Source organism: Sphaerodactylus townsendi, linkage group LG01 (assembly GCF_021028975.2).
Source record: "Sphaerodactylus townsendi isolate TG3544 linkage group LG01, MPM_Stown_v2.3, whole genome shotgun sequence".
In the NCBI taxonomy this organism is placed as follows: Eukaryota; Metazoa; Chordata; class Lepidosauria; order Squamata; family Sphaerodactylidae; genus Sphaerodactylus; species Sphaerodactylus townsendi.
The window spans coordinates 103580372-103598710 of NC_059425.1; the positions used below are offsets into that span (position 1 = coordinate 103580372).

The 18339-nt window shown below is 40.2% G+C and overlaps 1 protein-coding gene and 1 long non-coding RNA gene across 2 annotated transcripts; one reads left to right on the forward strand and one right to left on the reverse strand.

The window, feature by feature from the left end:
- Positions 1-1343: 1343 nt before the first annotated feature.
- Positions 1344-15823, reverse strand: STX11 (syntaxin 11). Its single transcript, XM_048507514.1, has 3 exons — positions 15749-15823; positions 14338-14422; positions 1344-2691 (listed from the first exon to the last, which is right to left on the reverse strand). The coding sequence occupies exon 3, from the start codon at positions 2684-2686 to the stop codon at positions 1820-1822; it is 867 nt and encodes a 288-aa protein (XP_048363471.1). The 5' UTR covers positions 2687-2691; positions 14338-14422; positions 15749-15823; the 3' UTR covers positions 1344-1819.
- Positions 4979-14719, forward strand: LOC125438882. The gene is made up of 3 exons (XR_007245438.1): positions 4979-5027; positions 12385-12430; positions 14310-14719. It is a non-coding gene; the product is annotated as an uncharacterized LOC125438882 (long non-coding RNA).
- Positions 15824-18339: the final 2516 nt, after the last annotated feature.

The following is an 18339-nucleotide window of genomic DNA, read 5'->3' on the forward strand; positions in this document are numbered from 1 at the left end:
ACAGGGGTCACCTAAGACTCTCTGCATCAGTGTTCCCCCTCTGTAAAATGGATAAATGTTCGGGTTGGAGGTCACCACAACATGAGGAACTGTATTAAAGGGTCGTGGCATTAGGAAGGTTGAGAACCACTGCTTTAGAGCCATATATATGTTATTATAGTTGTATTTGTTGTGTTTAAACTGTGCTCTACTTCGATTTATATGTTGTGCACGGCCCAGAGCCCTTCGGGGGAGAGCAGTATATAAAACTAATAAATAAACTATTTGAGGGATATAAAAGCCAACAACAATAATTTTAGACTGAAAACCAGCTGAAAATTAGACTGAAAACTGGTTCTTTCATGCATATGCAATATTCTGTCAGAAATATTTGTCAGAAAATGAGAGAAGACATTTCCATAGCAAGCTTGCTATTAAAACACTATATGTCTGCTTAATGCTGCATTATAATCCAAGAGTTTTTAAAAGTTCTACAGTGTTTCATACAGAATGATAAGCAAAGACTACATTAAATGCTGAATAGTATTTGTTCAAATTAAAAGCACAATACAAGTCATTCAATTCCTGAAAAAAATAGAAATCAAACTAGCCAGAAGTTACATAATACTGCAACATTTTTTCTTAAACAACAAAAACAGCAATTCAGTAAAAAAATAAATAAAAAGGTATCCAATGAATTTTGCAATTCTTTTTGAAGTTGGTAATTGCGCACAGGATGATCAACATTCCGCTTTGACAGCCCTCAAAAAAACATACGAACTAGCATGGCTGAAGACTAAATGTAGCGTTCCTTCCCATTCCAGCATGGTGTAGTGGTTAAGAGCAAGTGGAACCTAATCTGGTGAACCAGGTTTGATTCCCCACACCTCCACATGAGTGGCAGAGTCTTATTTGGTGAACTAGATTTGCTTCTGCACTCCTACATTCCTGCTGGGTGACTTTGGGCTAATCACAGTTCCTTGGAAATCTCCCACCCCACCTACCTCACAAGGTGTCTGTTGTGGGGAAAGGAAGGGAAAGGATTAGTAAGCCACTTTGAGTCTCCTTGCAGGAGAGAAAGGTGATGTAAATCCACTCTCCTTTATTGGGGAATGATCTCATGAGAGTGGTTTGGGGAGGTTTAAAAGATACCTCTGCTACCAGCTTCACTCTTCCTCCAAACAGCTCTTCAGTCCTCTAGACCAGGGGTAGGGAACCTGCGGCTCTCCAGATGTTCAGGAACTACAATTCCCATCAGCCTCTGTCAGCATGGCCAATTGGCCATGCTGGTAGGGGCTGATGGGAATTGTAGTTCCTGAACATCTGGAGAGCTGCAGGTTCCCTACCCCTGCTCTAGACAGAGCCATACAACTTTCCCCTGGCATCTGGCCTGTCCCATTCTCTTGTGAGACTTCTCTTTCACTATCTACCCCTAACCTGTGGCCTTGCAAACCATTATTAGCAACTTTCAACCTCCTCTTTTTCATACTTCTCTGCATTCATCTTTCCCCTTGTAAACAAAATGCTACTAGACAGGATCACAACAATTTCCTTCATATAATAACCACAATAAATACTTTATATCTTCATTTTGTGGAATATGTGCAATAAACATACCTATAAAAATAAACATCTTCTATTTACAATATATTATGTATTAAAATGTCTGCTTACAACAGTTGTAAAAGTTATTATCCATACTCCCACGTCTTTCAGTCCCATCTTCTTTTCTTTCTTCCGAGAAAATGCCATTGCACGAGCCATGATACTAATTTCAAAATGTATAACTATTTGAACAATCCTCACAATGTTAATCTAGTGATTTAAGGACAACCAACAGTTAACCCCTGACGCATTTTAAGCAACTGCAGATGATCGTTCGGAATGGATGTTTCCTCCTGTATTCCAGGGCTCTCCTCACTTCACCTTTCGCTTCTCCAACATAGTCTTTAACATTTTGGACATTGAGCTCAATGACATTAAACGTGTCTGCCTGCTCTTCCACCAGCAGCGCTACTTGCAAGAAGAGTTCATGGACTTCCCTTATACGATACTCCAGCTTCATTAACTCTTTATGCCGGGTCTCTATCTCATTCAAGGCTGAACGAGCACCCTTGATGTCAGACAGAAGGTTCTCAGAGAAAACATCCCACCTGCCTTGCTCAATCATGTCCTCTATCTGGTTCCCAGACACATCCTTGCCCATGATCTCTAGCTGTCGCTGAATCCTAGCCTTGCAGTTTTCCCGCTGGTTCATCTCTGTCTCATTGTATTCAAACATGGTTGTCTGAAAGCTATGCATTAGGTCAACATAGTGGTCCTTTGATACACGAGCTATGATGGAGTTGGAACCATATTTTGTTTCTGCATCTTCACTGAAGTCTCTCAAAGCCTGAAGTTTCCTGTGAATCTCTTCTCCACGGCCCTTTATGTCTTTTGCAATTGTGTTGGTATCACGTTTTATGCTGCTGAGGCGGCGCATAGAGGTAAGAAAGCGGGCATTTTGTTTGCTCAGGCGCCGAACATCTCCTTTGAGGTGATCGTTATTTGTCCGGATAGCTTGAATGTCTTTGTAGATACTTGCTACAGCATAATCTGTCTCAAACAGAAGGTTTTCATGAGGTAATGGCAAGTCATCAACCACAACAGGAGTATGCTGGCTATAAAGCCTTGATAGCTCCTGAAGCTCGAAAAGTCGATCTCTCATTTTGCCTATAGGTACGAAAGAAGGAAAATACAGAGCAATTAAAAACAGAAAGAATTTCTTAACTGGCCTAAATGTGACACTAGTTTTGATATTTTTTACTGGAATTACTGATAATAGTAGCTTTTTGATATATTATTCAATGCTGTAAATCCTATGTCCTGTATACAGTTTAGAATATGCTTTAACATAGCAACAATGTGTCTTTATCATTAAAATATAGATCACTCAGAAAAATGGAAGAAAAAACTGAAACACTAAATATATATACTTGGAGGTTTTTCATCACTGACCATGAGGTGTGATGGAGAAAAGTCAGCTTTTCAAGTCAGAAGCAGCATTTCCAGTGTATGTGGTTTAAAATTAAAGCTTTTTGAGGGGTGGAGAATCACAGTGGTGTAACAAGAAAACAGGAGCCAGAGTGGTGTAGTGGTTAAGAGCAATGTACACTAATCTGGAGACTGGGTTTGATTCTCCACTCCTCTACATGAAGAGGAGGCAGGGTGGAACGAGGGAAAACTGCACCCGGGGCACGTGCACGCCCTGCGCCCCTGCTACAGCGCCACCCGCCCCTGCTCTAGAACGCCCCCACCATGCCCCTGCCACATCGCGCGCACCCTGACCAGTTGGCGCTACACCACTGAGAGGAGGCAGCAATGGTAAACCACCTCTGACCATCTTTTGCCCAGAAAATCCAAGAGGGTCTCCCTAAGTCACTTGTGACTAGATGGCAAAAACAACAAAAAACAAGAAAACTAAAACAATCTCTACAGATTCTAGGATTCTACAGGGTTTTAATTATTATTATTAATTTTTTTACGCTCAAGTGATATTTGACTTATGGTGACATCTTGTGGACTTTTCAAGAAAAGAGACATTTAGAGGTGATTTGCTATTGCCTGCCTCCACATCATGGCTCTGGTATTCCTTGAAGGTCTGCCATCCAAAACCTGTCAAGGTCAACCCTGCTTAGTTTCTGAGATCTGATGAGATCAGGCTACCCTGGCCTATCCAAGTCAGACTTGTTAATTATACTATACACACACACCCATACACACTTATATATGGAGCACTGTATTTCCCAAGATCAAACTCAATTCAAACTGTGTGATCTGAATTGGATCCCCAAAAGTGCCAGTGTTTAATGCCCTGCTTTTCCCCCTCAGTCTTTTTTGGTGTATTGGGTAGATTTCTTGATGCGTTCCTGTACAAAATGATCATTGGCAATCAAGAACACACCAAGTTCTAACCAGTCCAACAAATCTAGGCAATTAACAGGAAGTAATTGAACAACTAACAAGGAATTGGAGAATCTTCTATATGAGGTAAAGCTAAACACCTTGGGAGCTTGAGCTTTTTAGTTTAGAGAAAATAAAACCGGGGGTGGGGGGGACGGGACATGATAAAGATTTATAAAATTATCCATGGGACAGAGAAAGTGGACAGAAAAGAACTTCTTCTTCTTCCCTAATACTATAACTTGGGTGCATGCAATGAAGTTGATGGGCAATGGATACAGATTACACCCCAAAAAAATGCTTCTTCATTCTAAGTGTAATTAGCTGGTTGAATAAATTGTCACAGAATGTAATGGCCACTAAATTGGTTGGTTTTGAAACAGGACAGGGAAAAGCTATGATTGACATTATTTTATTATTTATTGATGTCATTTAAACTGCACCTTTCTTCCCAGCGGGGAACAAGGTGGCTTACATAGTTCTCCTTTCCTCCATTTTATACTCACAACAACAAGCCTGTGAAGTAAGTTAGGTATATAATTGGCCAGATCTGCTAGGGTGGGTGGGTCATGTCCAGATGCTGGGCCCCCTCCCTCCCCCCTTGCATGCCACTCCTCACTCTCTCCCCTCCCCCACTTCCCTTCCCTTGCATGCCTCCCCCTCCATCCCTTCCCTCCCCCCCCTCCAGCTGTCTTTTACATTGAAGCTTGTTCAATATGGGTATGGAATATGGGTGAGGAAGTAGTTAAGTGGTGGTTGGATGGGAGGGAGGGCAGAGTGAGGAGTGTGAGGATGAGCTTAATGTGTATGAGAGTATGTGTGTTGTGTGGTAGTAGTGCGTGAGACATAGAGAGTGAAAGGTACCTGCGTGTGAGGGGGGGAACCCCATCTGACATCTCACACGGCAACGTACGTGTGTATGTGTTTCACTTCCACTCGAATTATTATCTATGTACTGTTTTCACTGCTCATATCTGGCCGTCTGAGCAAACATTCTAAGGGCACGAACATTCTAAGGGTGACAGTTACACACAGGCAGCTGCATGTCCTTCACCATGGAGCACCAGGAAAAAGGCATTTTACCTGGGACAGGTGTGAAATTTCAGGTATGTGAACATCTAAAAACACTCTCGCCTGGCTGACTACAGTGGCTGGGAATTTTCAGAGGAATTGGCCCAGCAGTTCCTGTGCTAGACCATCAGGAACAAACTCACGGTTTGCTTTTTATATATATATAGATGAGTTCAACATCCTCTAGCCACTACCATTGCTCTCATTGAGCACAGCAAGTCTTTTGCTTTCCACACTTCACCTGCTTCTTCTCATCTTGCTCCCACTTTCTAGGCAACAGTTGCTTATCCACCCACCCCCACAAAATCCACTTCTTCCCTATATCACCCCACTTCTTTCCATTCCATGCCCCACAACAGCCATATAAATAACATAAAATTTCCTGTAAGAGACAGTCAGCACAAGATTAAGAATGAGAATAAAGAAAAGGGGGCATCCAATGACTATGAAGAATAGTTTTGGTTCTTGGAAAATCAAAAAGAAGTTCCTCACATGCAAGGAATAGCATATTATAGATGCTAACATGTATGCTGGAGAAGTGTTTCTGAGCAGGCTTGAAATTATCACGTACCTTGTGGACAGTCCCCATTCAATACCATGCATGCTGGGCAGGCTCAAGGCAGAGAAATGATTGAGTTTGGTACACACAAGAGAAGCTATTGAAACAGTCTCTCAGTGTGTCTTCTGTCTTGTTCCTGAGTTCATAGGTAAATCACTAGTCATAAGAACTGAATGAAATAGCTTCCATGTGAACTCTGAATCACAGCCACAAGCAGCATTGGTGGAATACTTGCAAGGGAGATTTAGAAATTGGTATAGGATGTGTAGCAATATGATTACAACCACAGAATGCCAGGAATATCTGGTTGGTGAATTGTTTTAGGCAGTGTCAGCTTTAAACAAATCATATGTGACTGAGGTGTTAAACTAAAGAAATGTAAAAGCCAAGAAAATCTATGTAGGATATTTAGTTGCAAAGAAAATACCATGCATATATCAATGGAGAGTGGAAGATAAGACAGGTTTCCTATTATTAATAGGATAATTAAGATTATGCTGTACACCGCCCAGAGCCCCTGGAGGATGGGGCGGTATAAAAGTTTAATAAATAAATAAATAAATAAATAGGATAATTATGATTACAAGGTAATAATCGCCCAGAGCCCCTGGAGGATGGGGCGGTATAAAAGTTTAATAAATAAATAAATAAATAAATAAATAAATTATGGGCTACTAAGAGTATAGACTCCAGACTTTTGCAGAAGAAGCAGGAGTAAGAGTAGAGTAGAGTAAAGTGTAAAGGGCCAATCAGGAGAACATGCAAAGTCTTTGGCCCCTTCCGCACACGCAAAATAATGAGTTTTCAAACCACTTTCACAACTGTTTGCAAGTGGATTTTGCCATTCGGCACAGCTTCAAAGGGCACTGAAAGCAGTTTGAAAGTGCATTATTCTGCATGTGCGGAATGAGCCTTTGTTTTGCATTTTTTCCTCTGCCCTAACTGCAAATATCTGTGGGTCTATCTACTTTTTTGAATGAAATGGAAAATATTAGTTTTCACTGTTAAACTAGTGTAATGCATTATGTTTCAAGATTATTTTATTTCCCACAGTTTAAATGAACCCTCAAAGGCTTAAAGGCAGTCTGTCATTACAAAAGTATCCATTGCATTTCCTGCTACAGTTAGTGGAATCATGGCTGGCAATGAAGCATACACACCCACACATTATGTTCAGGCATGCAATTATCTTCCAAGAAATAGATCTAAGGAAAACTGGTTATATGTTCTTGGGGTTGAAAGTAGCTATCCACTGCACTGAATACCTGGGGGACTGTGACACCACAGAACTAATCTCCCCAAGAGCAGTTTTCCATGCTTTAGAAATTAGAATTTTTCAGTTTTAAGTTTGGTACTTTTTTTCAAAACTAACAAATGTACTTTAAATAATTAAGGCAGAAAGCCCACCTGATGCAGGGTAAGAGGTCCTCTCACAACACTAGTATAAACAGATGTTGTTAAGCTGAAGAAACTCCTTGTAATGTCTCTATTGTAAAGATTTTTACCTGAGTAGCTCTCTGCTCCTGTCAGAAAACTATTCAAAGACATTCCAAGGTTCAAATCATATTTTGCAGTAATGACACAGAAGCCATTTGAAACAAAGGAGGCTGTTTCTTATGCAGTTTAGCAAATTTCAAATAGACCTACAAAGATTTTCTGGTGGGATAGGTCTAATGGTATAGTGTAGCAGGGAGGGCTGCATGACACTACCAAACAGTAAAAATCTAAATAAGATAGCCTACATATTTGAAGCTATTCAGTACAAAATACTTTAAAAGTGCTAAATATTCAACTTCTATTCAGTCATCATAATGCCATGGCATTCAGTTGGAACACTGGGTAAAATACTGCCTGCATATAGATCAATAAGTAAAAAGACTTAAGACTTTGCTCAGCACTCAGCACATAGACATAACATTCTTTTTCCATTAAAAATAATCTGGCTTAAATCAAGGAAGGAGAATGTCAAGAATTTATTTAATGCACTTTCAAATCACCCACCCTCCAAGGTCTCCCTTCCCTGTATTATTCTCACAATTATTTGTTTGTTTGTTTGTTTATTAATTACTTGGATTTGATAGACCGCCCACCCATGCAGGGCTCTGTATGTTGTATGTTGTGAGGGCCATTCACCCTAAGAGAGAATGAATGGTCCTAGGTCATCCAATTAATTTCATGAAAATTCAGGGATTTGAATCTAGGTCCCAATCTATACTATAAGCACTGCAACACACTGACTCTCCATAGTGTGTAATATGGTGTGGTAGGGACTGCTAGGTAGGCCAAAGGGACTCAGGATAAACAACAGTGAGTACTGAGTACAAGGATAAGTGTCCTGGTGGCTGAGACCTCTTCTTTCCATTTTTGCACCTGGTGGTGCTTCTGTCTACAAGAGCTCATCTCATAATAGGCTATTTTACAATTTAAAGATGCCCCAGGAGTATAAAACTGGTAATGCCACATGTTACCACTAGAAGTTAAACCAAGTGCTCCTAGTGATGAATGATGTGGTTAATTGTGGCAGTCAATGGGAATGAAGATAGTTCCAGAATTTTGCTCTGTAATATCAAAACTTGTTCTCACAAACAGCAAATGTAGAGGTAAAAACTGTACTAAATCTGTTCAGGTTGCTCACACAACTAAATATTCCTTCATATGAAGATTTCCCTGCAACTGAGAATTAGATAACAAGGAGGATTATAGCATACTGCAGTATTTAAGAGCCACAACTGCAGTTACTAAAGCAACATGGCTTATTATTCCACTTACATATCAAAACACATTCTCATTTAAGCATTAACAATGTATGTAAGGATAACATCAGCTGGCCCTTGCTGTCAAATGCTAGATAACTGAGGTATAAGCCAAAATAATGTATGTAAACATATAAATACACTGGAATCAATTCCCTGCCCACATACACACTGTGCCTCCCTAAAGGAAAGTCAAGACCCACTGTCTAATTTAACCGGGGAGCCACAAAACCCCTCTTCCATTATGGCAAGAGAGTAACCTTGTTTCAGTTCAAGTCAACTAATATTTCCTTCCAGTTATTTTATTGTTGACCAAGTGCATGTGGCTCTATTAAGGACAGGGTCTGATATAATGATAGCTCCCTTTGGATAGTTTGCCAGCAGTAGAATTACAACATAATTCCATTTTTAAATGGTATTTAATTTAAAATAGTTATTGACTTTATAATTGTAAAGGTTTCACAGAGTGGTTGATTAAAATCACTGTGAAATAATTTTTCAAACTGGGATATCATTTTAATATATTTTATTTTTGGTTGCTCTACTTTTATTGTTGGTGTATTTAAGTCACCTTGAAATCATTGGGAGCAGAGGGATATGAATTTCTAAACAAACAAGTCCCCCCCCCCCCCGTTCTGGGTGAATTGCAGAGTAGGATGCTGAAGCAGCATACAAGATTCATGACACCTCTCTCCTTTTCCATAGTCCCACAGAAAGCAAACTAGAATGTATCCTAACCTAACAAACACACAAAGCACTGGAGGAAGTGGGATTAGTCATTTCCAGTGCAGAACAATCACAGCACAACTCTTTTCTCCTCCTTCTCCAACATCTATCCACGAGTTATGGAAGCTGCAAGAGGGACTTGAACACTTCTTGCCTTCCCTAAATGCATTCTGGCCATACAACACAAGCATATCCTTTCTGCCTCTCCTCAGGCATATACACTTATCTTCAGGAGGAAGGAGTCAGTGGCCACCACAAATGAAGCTGGCTAGTAAGGAGAGTCAAAATGTGTGGACCCCTTAACTAAATTCTAGACATTCTATGGGAATACTGATGAGCTCCCACCTTGGATGGCTTTGTTTACAGAAGTGTTTGTTTAGTTTCAGGATTTCCTACCTGGTGACACCAGGTCTAGTCAGACAGGACTCACAAGTAATTAGCAATTAGTGCCTTACTTTATTATGAAAAACAAGGACTAACAGTTCAAGCATGGCTGGCCTGCTGGATTAGTTTTTAAAGAGTCTCTTAAGAGTTAACAAAGATGTATACTGTTTTCAAGATCTGAATTGCCTTTGCAGAATTTTTTTGGGGGGTGGTGGTTAGGAGGAGAGATGCTTTCCAGTTAGAAGTATGATGGTACTAGATCTAGTTCTACAGCGGACACAGATGGAAGAGTGGGAGGAGCTGGGAGGTGAAAGGCAGGTTTGCTTTCTACAGTAATTAATATCAGTAATATTGATTATAGCCACTTTGGTTCAACTGAACATCCAGCTATAGGAAGGACCCTTCCCTCATTCCTCCCTGTATGTCCTTGTGCTGCATTGTAGACTGTTCCTAAAGACTGCCCAACTTTGGGGAGTAAGTTGTCGGGCAGACTAAATTGAAACACGATTGAAAAGTGGTCTCTCATAACTCCCCCGGCATGCACAGGACCGCTTCCCTACTCACAATCCTTTTGATCTGAGCAAATGAATTTAACTCAAGTCAGTGAAAGATGAAAGCTGAGGACATCTTTTCAAATGCATTCTAGCTGAACTGTATATTTCTTGGGTGGCACATTATGAAACTGTATTTCAGAACTCAAAATAAATGTTACCACTGCTACAAAGAGTGAAATCAATATTAAGGTATCTGTCGGAACATACAATGCAATCACAAGTGGCAGAACATTGTATATTCACTGGACAGCAATGCCATTAAAAGGAAAACACTTTGTGAAATTATAATTAGTAGAATGGAGGGGGGAAAGGGAGGAAGTCAGAATGACAGTAATTTGTATAATTTTATCCAGCTACTTAGGGCCTGGTAATTATGCATATTCTAGTACAAAACACATAAAAATTACTGTAAATGAGCAAGTGAAAATGTAAGTGTCTTATTTGACTGATTGTTCCTGGAATCTAGTGTCAAAATACCCTCATCCATTTCCTTCAATAACCCTTAAACACACATATACAACTTGCATAACGTGAATCATTCATCACAGTCTCTATATTTCTATGCTAACCATTTCTTTACTCATAACAGCAAAATACTAGTGGAGTATGCAGGTGAGGTTACTAACCACCAACTCAGTGTTATAATTATGTTATCTAACTAACCACATTATCTTTACTGGGCACATGCTGTCAAATGACTGTAAGGCTCATTAACACAATATTCACAAGTGCTAATTATAACAAAAGTTATCACATGAGTACTAACATAAGGTTTCTACAGTTACCAGTCACAGACTCCCAAATTATCTTGATTATTTTGCCTCACATTTTCCCTTAATAATAATTTATAACAAAGAAGTACCTGCAGACATTAAGATAGTGCCATTCTCATTGGGCTAATTCTGATTTCCTCTATCTCATTCTTCCCGAGCCCATGAAAGAATACAGCTGTGCCCCTAGATTCTTGTTGAATTACGTAGACTTCCTTCCCAAGAATACTCAATAATTTGTTTTACTATCATAACCTCTCCTGGATTAGTCTTTTGCTAGACCCTTTCCCACTGAAAGATCTAAATGTGATCAGTAGTGCTTCAGCAGAAAAGAGAGAGTATCACGCTTCCGCCATTAAAAATAGTCCCCTGGTGTTTGGGGCAGGGGATGGCTGGAGGGGTCTTGGGAGGGCTGGTGCCAGGCCTAGCAGGGCAGAGTTGACTTGGTGTTTGGTACGGGGGAAGGTTGGAGGGGGCTTTGGAGGGGGCTTTGGAGGGGCAGCGGATGAATTCACAGTTCCACTTAGATCTTTTAGTGGGAAAGGGTACAGAAAAGAAACATCACTCTCAATAACCAGTAGCTGAAAAAACTAAACAAATCTGTACAGCTGAACAAACTAACCTGTATGTAACATAATAAAAAGTTAGGTAAGTATGAGAAACTTATTCTGGTTAGGATTGTGAACTGAACTGAATTACGTCTTCATGATTTGTTTATAGAATTGAACTTGAATTCCTAAAGTTCTGTATCCAACTTTCTACTGAATAACATTTTCATTTATAAAAACAATACAAGTGTGTTGAATTCATGGGAACCTTTCAAAAAAGTTCTAAAGGCATTATTTAATGGGTATATTTTTCTGGAAATAAAGAGGTTACATTAGATTGTTCTTAAACCATAAACCATTCTAAAATAATACATGAAGTATGATGGGATTTTTTTCAAAATAAGTTCTTTTAAATATTCAAACTGTTATAATTTTGGGGCAAGTGACTCACCTAAGTTTACTGGAAGATCAAGTTAAGTATTTAGAATGAATGAACGGACTAACAACAAAACAGCTCTGGCAAAGATCTACGAACAGCTATACATAAAGTTATCAGCCAACCTGTCAGTCATGCAGGAAACTCCCTCGGAAAGATGGTAATTTGAAAAAAGAAAGTAGTGTCTTAACCATTACATAATCAATTTTCAGTCAGTTACAACTTCTTTAGAAATTTCTACCCTGCTGATGTACTGAAACTGTTCAGAAAGTTGTCCTTTCAAATTGTATTTGTCTATACAGAACAGCATTCGCTCATTTTGTCTTTTGTCCTTTTGAACAAAAGAGTAGTTACTATTTCTAAATATAATGTAAAAGAAAAGTTGGCGGCTGCAGTTTCTGGAGGAAACAGGGCATCACACTTAGTTTTCCCCACACCAGCTTATTCTGTGGAAATACCCTGCTGCTATTACAATATATCAAAAATTGTTCAGATTCATGTGGGGAAAAAATTCACCAGTTAATTATGCAACTAGAACCTATAAAAATCCAGTCTAAGCATACATCATTGTTATAGGTAGCATGGATACAGTTAGCATTGTTATAGGTAGCACTGGATACAACACACTGTGTGTTCGCTCACATGCTTCATCTCCCTGTCAGATCCCCAAGCTATGGTCAGCCTATGTGGAACATTCATTATCCTCATGTAAGTAATGTACTCTTTGCCATTTATTATTATATGGAAAAAAGAATGGCCTGTACTCTAGAACTGGGTTAGAGTTGGGGAACTGAGGATAAATTAATGAAATAATGTTTTGTATATATGTGGGAGCAAAAAAACCACCCCCACACACCATGTCAGTGAGCAGTGGGAGCACGCAAAATAGCATCCACATCTTTCATTCTGGTACTACTTGCTGCTGCTGCCGCCACCCTTCTCCTTTTGCTATGTTACATCTGCACAAAACCACAGATGTAACAGTAATCACAAATGCCCTCCCAACCCAGCTTTCTCTTCCCTGCTGAGTCACATTATAAGTCTACATAATAGTTCAGGTGAAAAAGATAAATAGCTTATCAGGACATTGCATGAATATTGGCATGTAAATGGGGGGAGGGGGGAGGTCCTGTGTTACATGTGAACAAAAATTCCTGCAATGAAATGGTTTTTGTTTCTGAATTGGTCTTGTGTTTTTTAAAGTTAGGTTTTGAGTAATTACCTTCTTTTCATTTCAGTACAGTTTTAAAAGTATTCACACAGACTTGAAATGTAACAAGAATGAGCTGCTACAGAATACATGAGCAGATCTTTCTAAAAAGTAGAAGCCACACAGGGCCCTGTTTCAGATCACAGCCCCCATCAAGAGGGAAAAGGACAGCTTAACTCTTCTTTAGCTTGGCCAGTCAAAACTGATTCTACACCAAGCTGTTACTAGCACTGTTGTTTAAAAAAAGAGAGCTCCAATCTTTTTTTCCCTTCCAAGGCTAATAACACAAGTGTGAGGAAGAAGAATCTGTTTCAACTGTACAAATTATGAACACTAGAAGAGTCCAACCATGCTTTCCTCATGCAGCCCCAATCCAAATTAAGTCCATACAAATCTCCTATTTCTGGACCATCTTTGTTCTAGAATGCTCCTCTTGGGTCCTAATGTCTACCTAGTTCTGTCCCCAAGGCTCAAGTAGAACATTCAAGAACAACAACTGTCCAGGAAATGGCAGATGAATCCACAAATCTCCTGTCACCTTTTTCCTGAACAGGGTATACACTGTCCCATTTCAACCGAGCTCTTTTTCAGAAGACACCATTAAATTATTTCAGGTAAGAAATAAATTCTTCCATACATCCTTAGTGTCGACATTCTCTGATGTGTTTCGCCCGCCAAGGTAATATGCTGTTGTGCATATTCCCATATTGTGCCAATCCCAAATCCAGTTCAATATTCCTGGGCCTGATCTCTTCCTCCCACCACCATTTCCTTTCCCATTCATTTCCAACCTGAGGGAACAGGCCTGTGTCTCTCAGAGACTCATGATCCTGATGAGGTCATGCCTCATATTTTAGAAAATTCTGACCCCTGAAGCTCTTCCACCCTGACACATTGATAGTGTACTAAAACAAGAAATTAACTAAACACGACAAATATATAAGATGAAGTGAAATCACAAGACCTAGAATAAAATATATATGGAATTATATGGTTTTAACCCAGAACTTACTTTCAACTACATGCTAACCTTATAAGATCAGAAGCTTTGTTAAGGCTCTTACCTTTAAAAAGTTAGGTGAAGACATAGGAAAAGAATCAAAGAGAAAGTTTGATTTAATTTGGGTATAACTCCATTTTAAGGCATTCTATTGGCTTTTCATGTTTGGATTAAACTATCCTCCATGGGTTTGTTCTGCCCTGCAAAACTATAGCAACATACCAATACCCATATTTTCTAGAAAGCATCCCACTTATTCAATGGGATTTGCATCCACATAAGTATTTCAAATGCAGTGAACTTTTTCAGGACTTCCTATGATAATATAGCAGAACTCTGAAATGTTAAATTATGTAACCACACATATTTTAATCTAGGTTTTCCTTGGAAGAACGTTTTACTTACGTGGGTTTTTCTTCAAGCACTGACCAGGTCCATGTCCACAACCACTTCAACAATCCTATAACATCAAGTGCTTCTGGATCATCCACTGAAAACAGGATAAATAAAAGTCGGCCAAATCACCATAACCCACATACACCAAAATAAGTGTCTATAGCATTGTAGTTAGTTTCATTTTCATCAGACTCCTGTGAAGGCTACAACTTTACACACACTAAAGTTTAGAATATATCATGAGGAACTAAGTGAGATTTCTTTCTGAATAAATGTTTCTCTGATCAAAGTTCCAAGATTGTAAAATGGCAGATTCCTATAAAAGTCAATGACAAAATGTGCATTAATTTTTTTTTTCAATTGAGCAACAGGGCTACATGCAACTTCTGTCTTTTTCAACACTCACCAATTGTAGCCTTCCAGAACTACAGGAAGTGACCTAACATTTAATGATAGGAGCTTGCTATAGAGATGGTAGGCACCCAACCTCTAGGTAACACAACCAAAATTGGTTTCTACTGTGCTAGCTTTGTTGATACCAGAACTATTTACATCTTTATTTACTTCTGCCCTGTGCTTCCAAGGAGATCTGGAGATAGATCTGAATTATATCTGGATTTCACATCTTCAACAGGACAGCAGCCACTGTACTTTTAACCTTGTATCTTTTGGTACAGCAGACTTATTTCTTGTCCCTAGACCATCCCATCTAATTAAATCTGCCATCATACCGCCTCTTTTTCCTTCTTAAAGTGGTAACAATCTGAAGAGCCAGGCTCCTCCCAAGTCCATTACCCCGTTTAGAAATTACCTAAAAGGAGATTTTTATTTTTTTTTAGTAAAGCTCTCCCACTGTTTTTCTGTAATGTTTTAGTTCGTTCCGATCAATTGCCCCACTCCAACCTGGACTCACAAGGGTACCTTCCACATCCAGATCATCAGGAATGTATTTTATATAAACAATGACCAGAAGGATTAGTGGGGAACCCCCTCCACCCCACTTCGCACAGGATTATAATTTTTTTTAACCGAGAAATAATCATTATTAACAGTATTAAGAGTCCCATGCAGCCTTATAATCATTAGACGCCTGCTTTAGGAAACGTTTGCAGCCGCTTCAGCATCTGTCGCATTAATTTGTTCCCTCGAATTTAGACACGAAAACTTCCCCGCAGAAAGTAGCCCATTGGCGGCGTAAAGGCAACCCCTTCAAGAGATGCGCCCACCAAAACGCTCCCCACGGTCAAAATACTGTCATTGCTCTATTTCAGACCACCGGGGGTGGGGGGAGAGACACCAAACCCACTCGTTATAGATCTTTCCTCTAGGATGTTATGCTGAGGAGTTATGGTGAAAGATCGTCCTAAACAACAAGCCCGCCCCAGCCACAATTGTGCCCCATACAACTTGAGGGACGTACCACAGCCCAGACCAAGACGCGAGGAAACCTGTTCTCCCTGCCGCTCTCCAGTCAAGAGTGCGCGCCCCGCGGAAGATGCTGTCAACTTCATCCTCGGGTGAGTTTCCCCATTGCCTGAGTCACCCCGTCCTTGGCTCCTCCTCCTTGTAGCCCATTGGTCGCCGTGGTTGCTGCTGCTCCCCCCCCCTTTTTTTTTTTGCCCAAGGTGGTGAGCGAGAGCTCGGCATGTGGAGGCTCGTGAGTAGGACGCTGATGGAGAGACACGCAAGATCCCCTGATAACAGTGGAAACCAACACAGAGCTGTTGAATGCGCGCTATGAGCCCAGTGTGTCAGTGCCGCCTGGAATTCTTGGGAGGGTTTCTCCTGACCTCAACCCAAGGCTAAACTCCTAGGTTGGCCTCTGAGGTATATTTTTCCCCTCCCCGGGCTCCCCCCTCCCCGCTCACCCCACATCAATTCTGGGATTTTGCTTCTTCCTACCAGGTACAAAACATTCCCCTAATGCAAGTGAAGCTATGTGCCTACCTTAATCCCAAAAGCGCTTATTTAATAGGAGGTCTTAGTGACTTCAGTGGGATTGACTTCCTTGTAGTTTTAGGACTGATGCTATATGCCTTATTCATATTGATTCAGTCTCTGAATAAACAATACTTGCACTTCAACCTTAAGTTCATTCCTAACTCTGTGCAGGAGCTCTAAGTTCTAAATAGGCAAGGGGGTTCATTCGCTCTTCCTTGTGAAAGGAGATGCTACATGTACACGCAGGATAGCAATTATTAAGCTGAAGACAATGAGGAAACCCCTGCACACATGAAGCTTTGTGTCCATGCTGGGATATAAGAGCTGGTGGATCAAGCTATTAAGTGAGACAAGGCAAGTTTACTTGAAAACACTGCCACATGGTAGCCTCTTGAAGGTGCTGTTTCTAGTGGTCCACAGCATGGTAGCAGTGGCTGATATGTACCAATGCATGTGTGTAAAGAGCTGTCAAGTTGCAGTTGACTTTGACAACTCAGAGTATTCAAAACAGCTTCCATATTGGAGCCATTTTCAGTGAAACTGGCTTGTTAATGAAACTGTGTTCACATAATGTGTTCACTTATAAAACCTATTTTAAATCCAAGGTTTTTAAAAAAAAACAAACAAAAGTTTAGTTTTATAGATCATGGTGTAAAATTGTGTGTGTGTGTGGGACTGTCCTATAGGGTTTTCAAGGTAAGAGACATTCAGATGGCTTGCCACTGTTGCCTCCATGTGGGCTGAGAGAGTTCTAAGAGAACTGTAAGAGAGTTCTAAGAGCCCAAGATCTCCCAGAAGTCTTCATGTAGAAGAGTGGAGAATCAAAATCGGTTCTCCAGATTGAAGTTCACACTCTTAACCACTACACCTTGCTGGCTGTTAAATTATCATATGGTTATTTTGGATTTGTGCAGCACACGGAAGAAGGGAAGCTTGGTCAGAGATCATATTCATTCTCTGGTGAATGATGTCTTATTGCTGTGAAATCATGTGACATAAATCATGTCTTGTGAACTGGTGGGGAATTTGCAGATTGCTAAATTCTCCTTTATTTCCCCAAAGGTTACATTTATAGGATGTTGTTTGGTCTGATGTTCTGTAAGTTATGCTGGCTTCTGGACTAGGAGGCTGTCAATATGATTTACACAGTAAAAGTTGGAGAATCCTTGAAAATCCCAAATCTGATTCTTGTACAATTCTAAAATATGGCTTGATAAATATATACGTAAAACAACTATTGCCTATGATGTAGCTGATTCTATCCATATTCAAACCCCACGGAACGGAATGCAATTTTGTTATAGGTAATTCATGTGCACATGGCTGTGGCCTTCCAGGTAAGGATACCATGCTGTGAACATTTACATGAATGTGCTAAATTTACTAGGCTCAATTGGTCAAAGTGGTACCAACATTTGAGTAAAATTTTATAGATATCGGCTTACAGGGTAGTTAATTTTTCAAAAACAACAACTGCTAAGAACATAAGAAGAGTTGTGCTGAAACCAATTGGTGGTGCATCGAGTCCATCTGCATATTTTAGACAATGACTAACAAGTCATCCAGGGAGCCAACCAACAGGGAATGAATGCCCAAACCTTCTCCTGATACTGCCTTAGCACTAGTATTCAGAGGTTTGCTATGTCTGTGTAAGACGTTTCACTTTAGTTATCTTGGATAGTGGCCATTGATGGACCTATTCTACATGAATCTGTCTAATTCCCTTTTAAAGCCATCTATGTTCATGGCCACCACCACTTTATCCACTGGCAGTGAATCCTACTATTTAGTTACTGAGTATAGAAGTATTTTGCTTTGTCTGTCCTGAGCTTTTTACCATCCACTTGACCTGCACTCTCATCCTGATAGTGTTAAGCTTATGCAGGAGTCTTTGATGCCGTACCTTGCCAAAAGCCTTTTGGAAATCCAAGTATTTAATAAAGGGGTGTCAAATATGTGCCCTGAGGGCTGGATCTGGCCCTTTAAAAGGGTATATCAGGCTTGTGAACCAACTGAGGTAGCCTCCTTGCTCAGGCACCCACCCCTCACTCCTCATCTGGCCTGGCGAAC

Coding starts and splice junctions, on each gene's coding strand:
- STX11 (XM_048507514.1), bottom strand. CDS start 2,686: ATGAGAGATCGACTTTTCGAGCTTCAGGAGCTATCAAGGCTTTATAGC.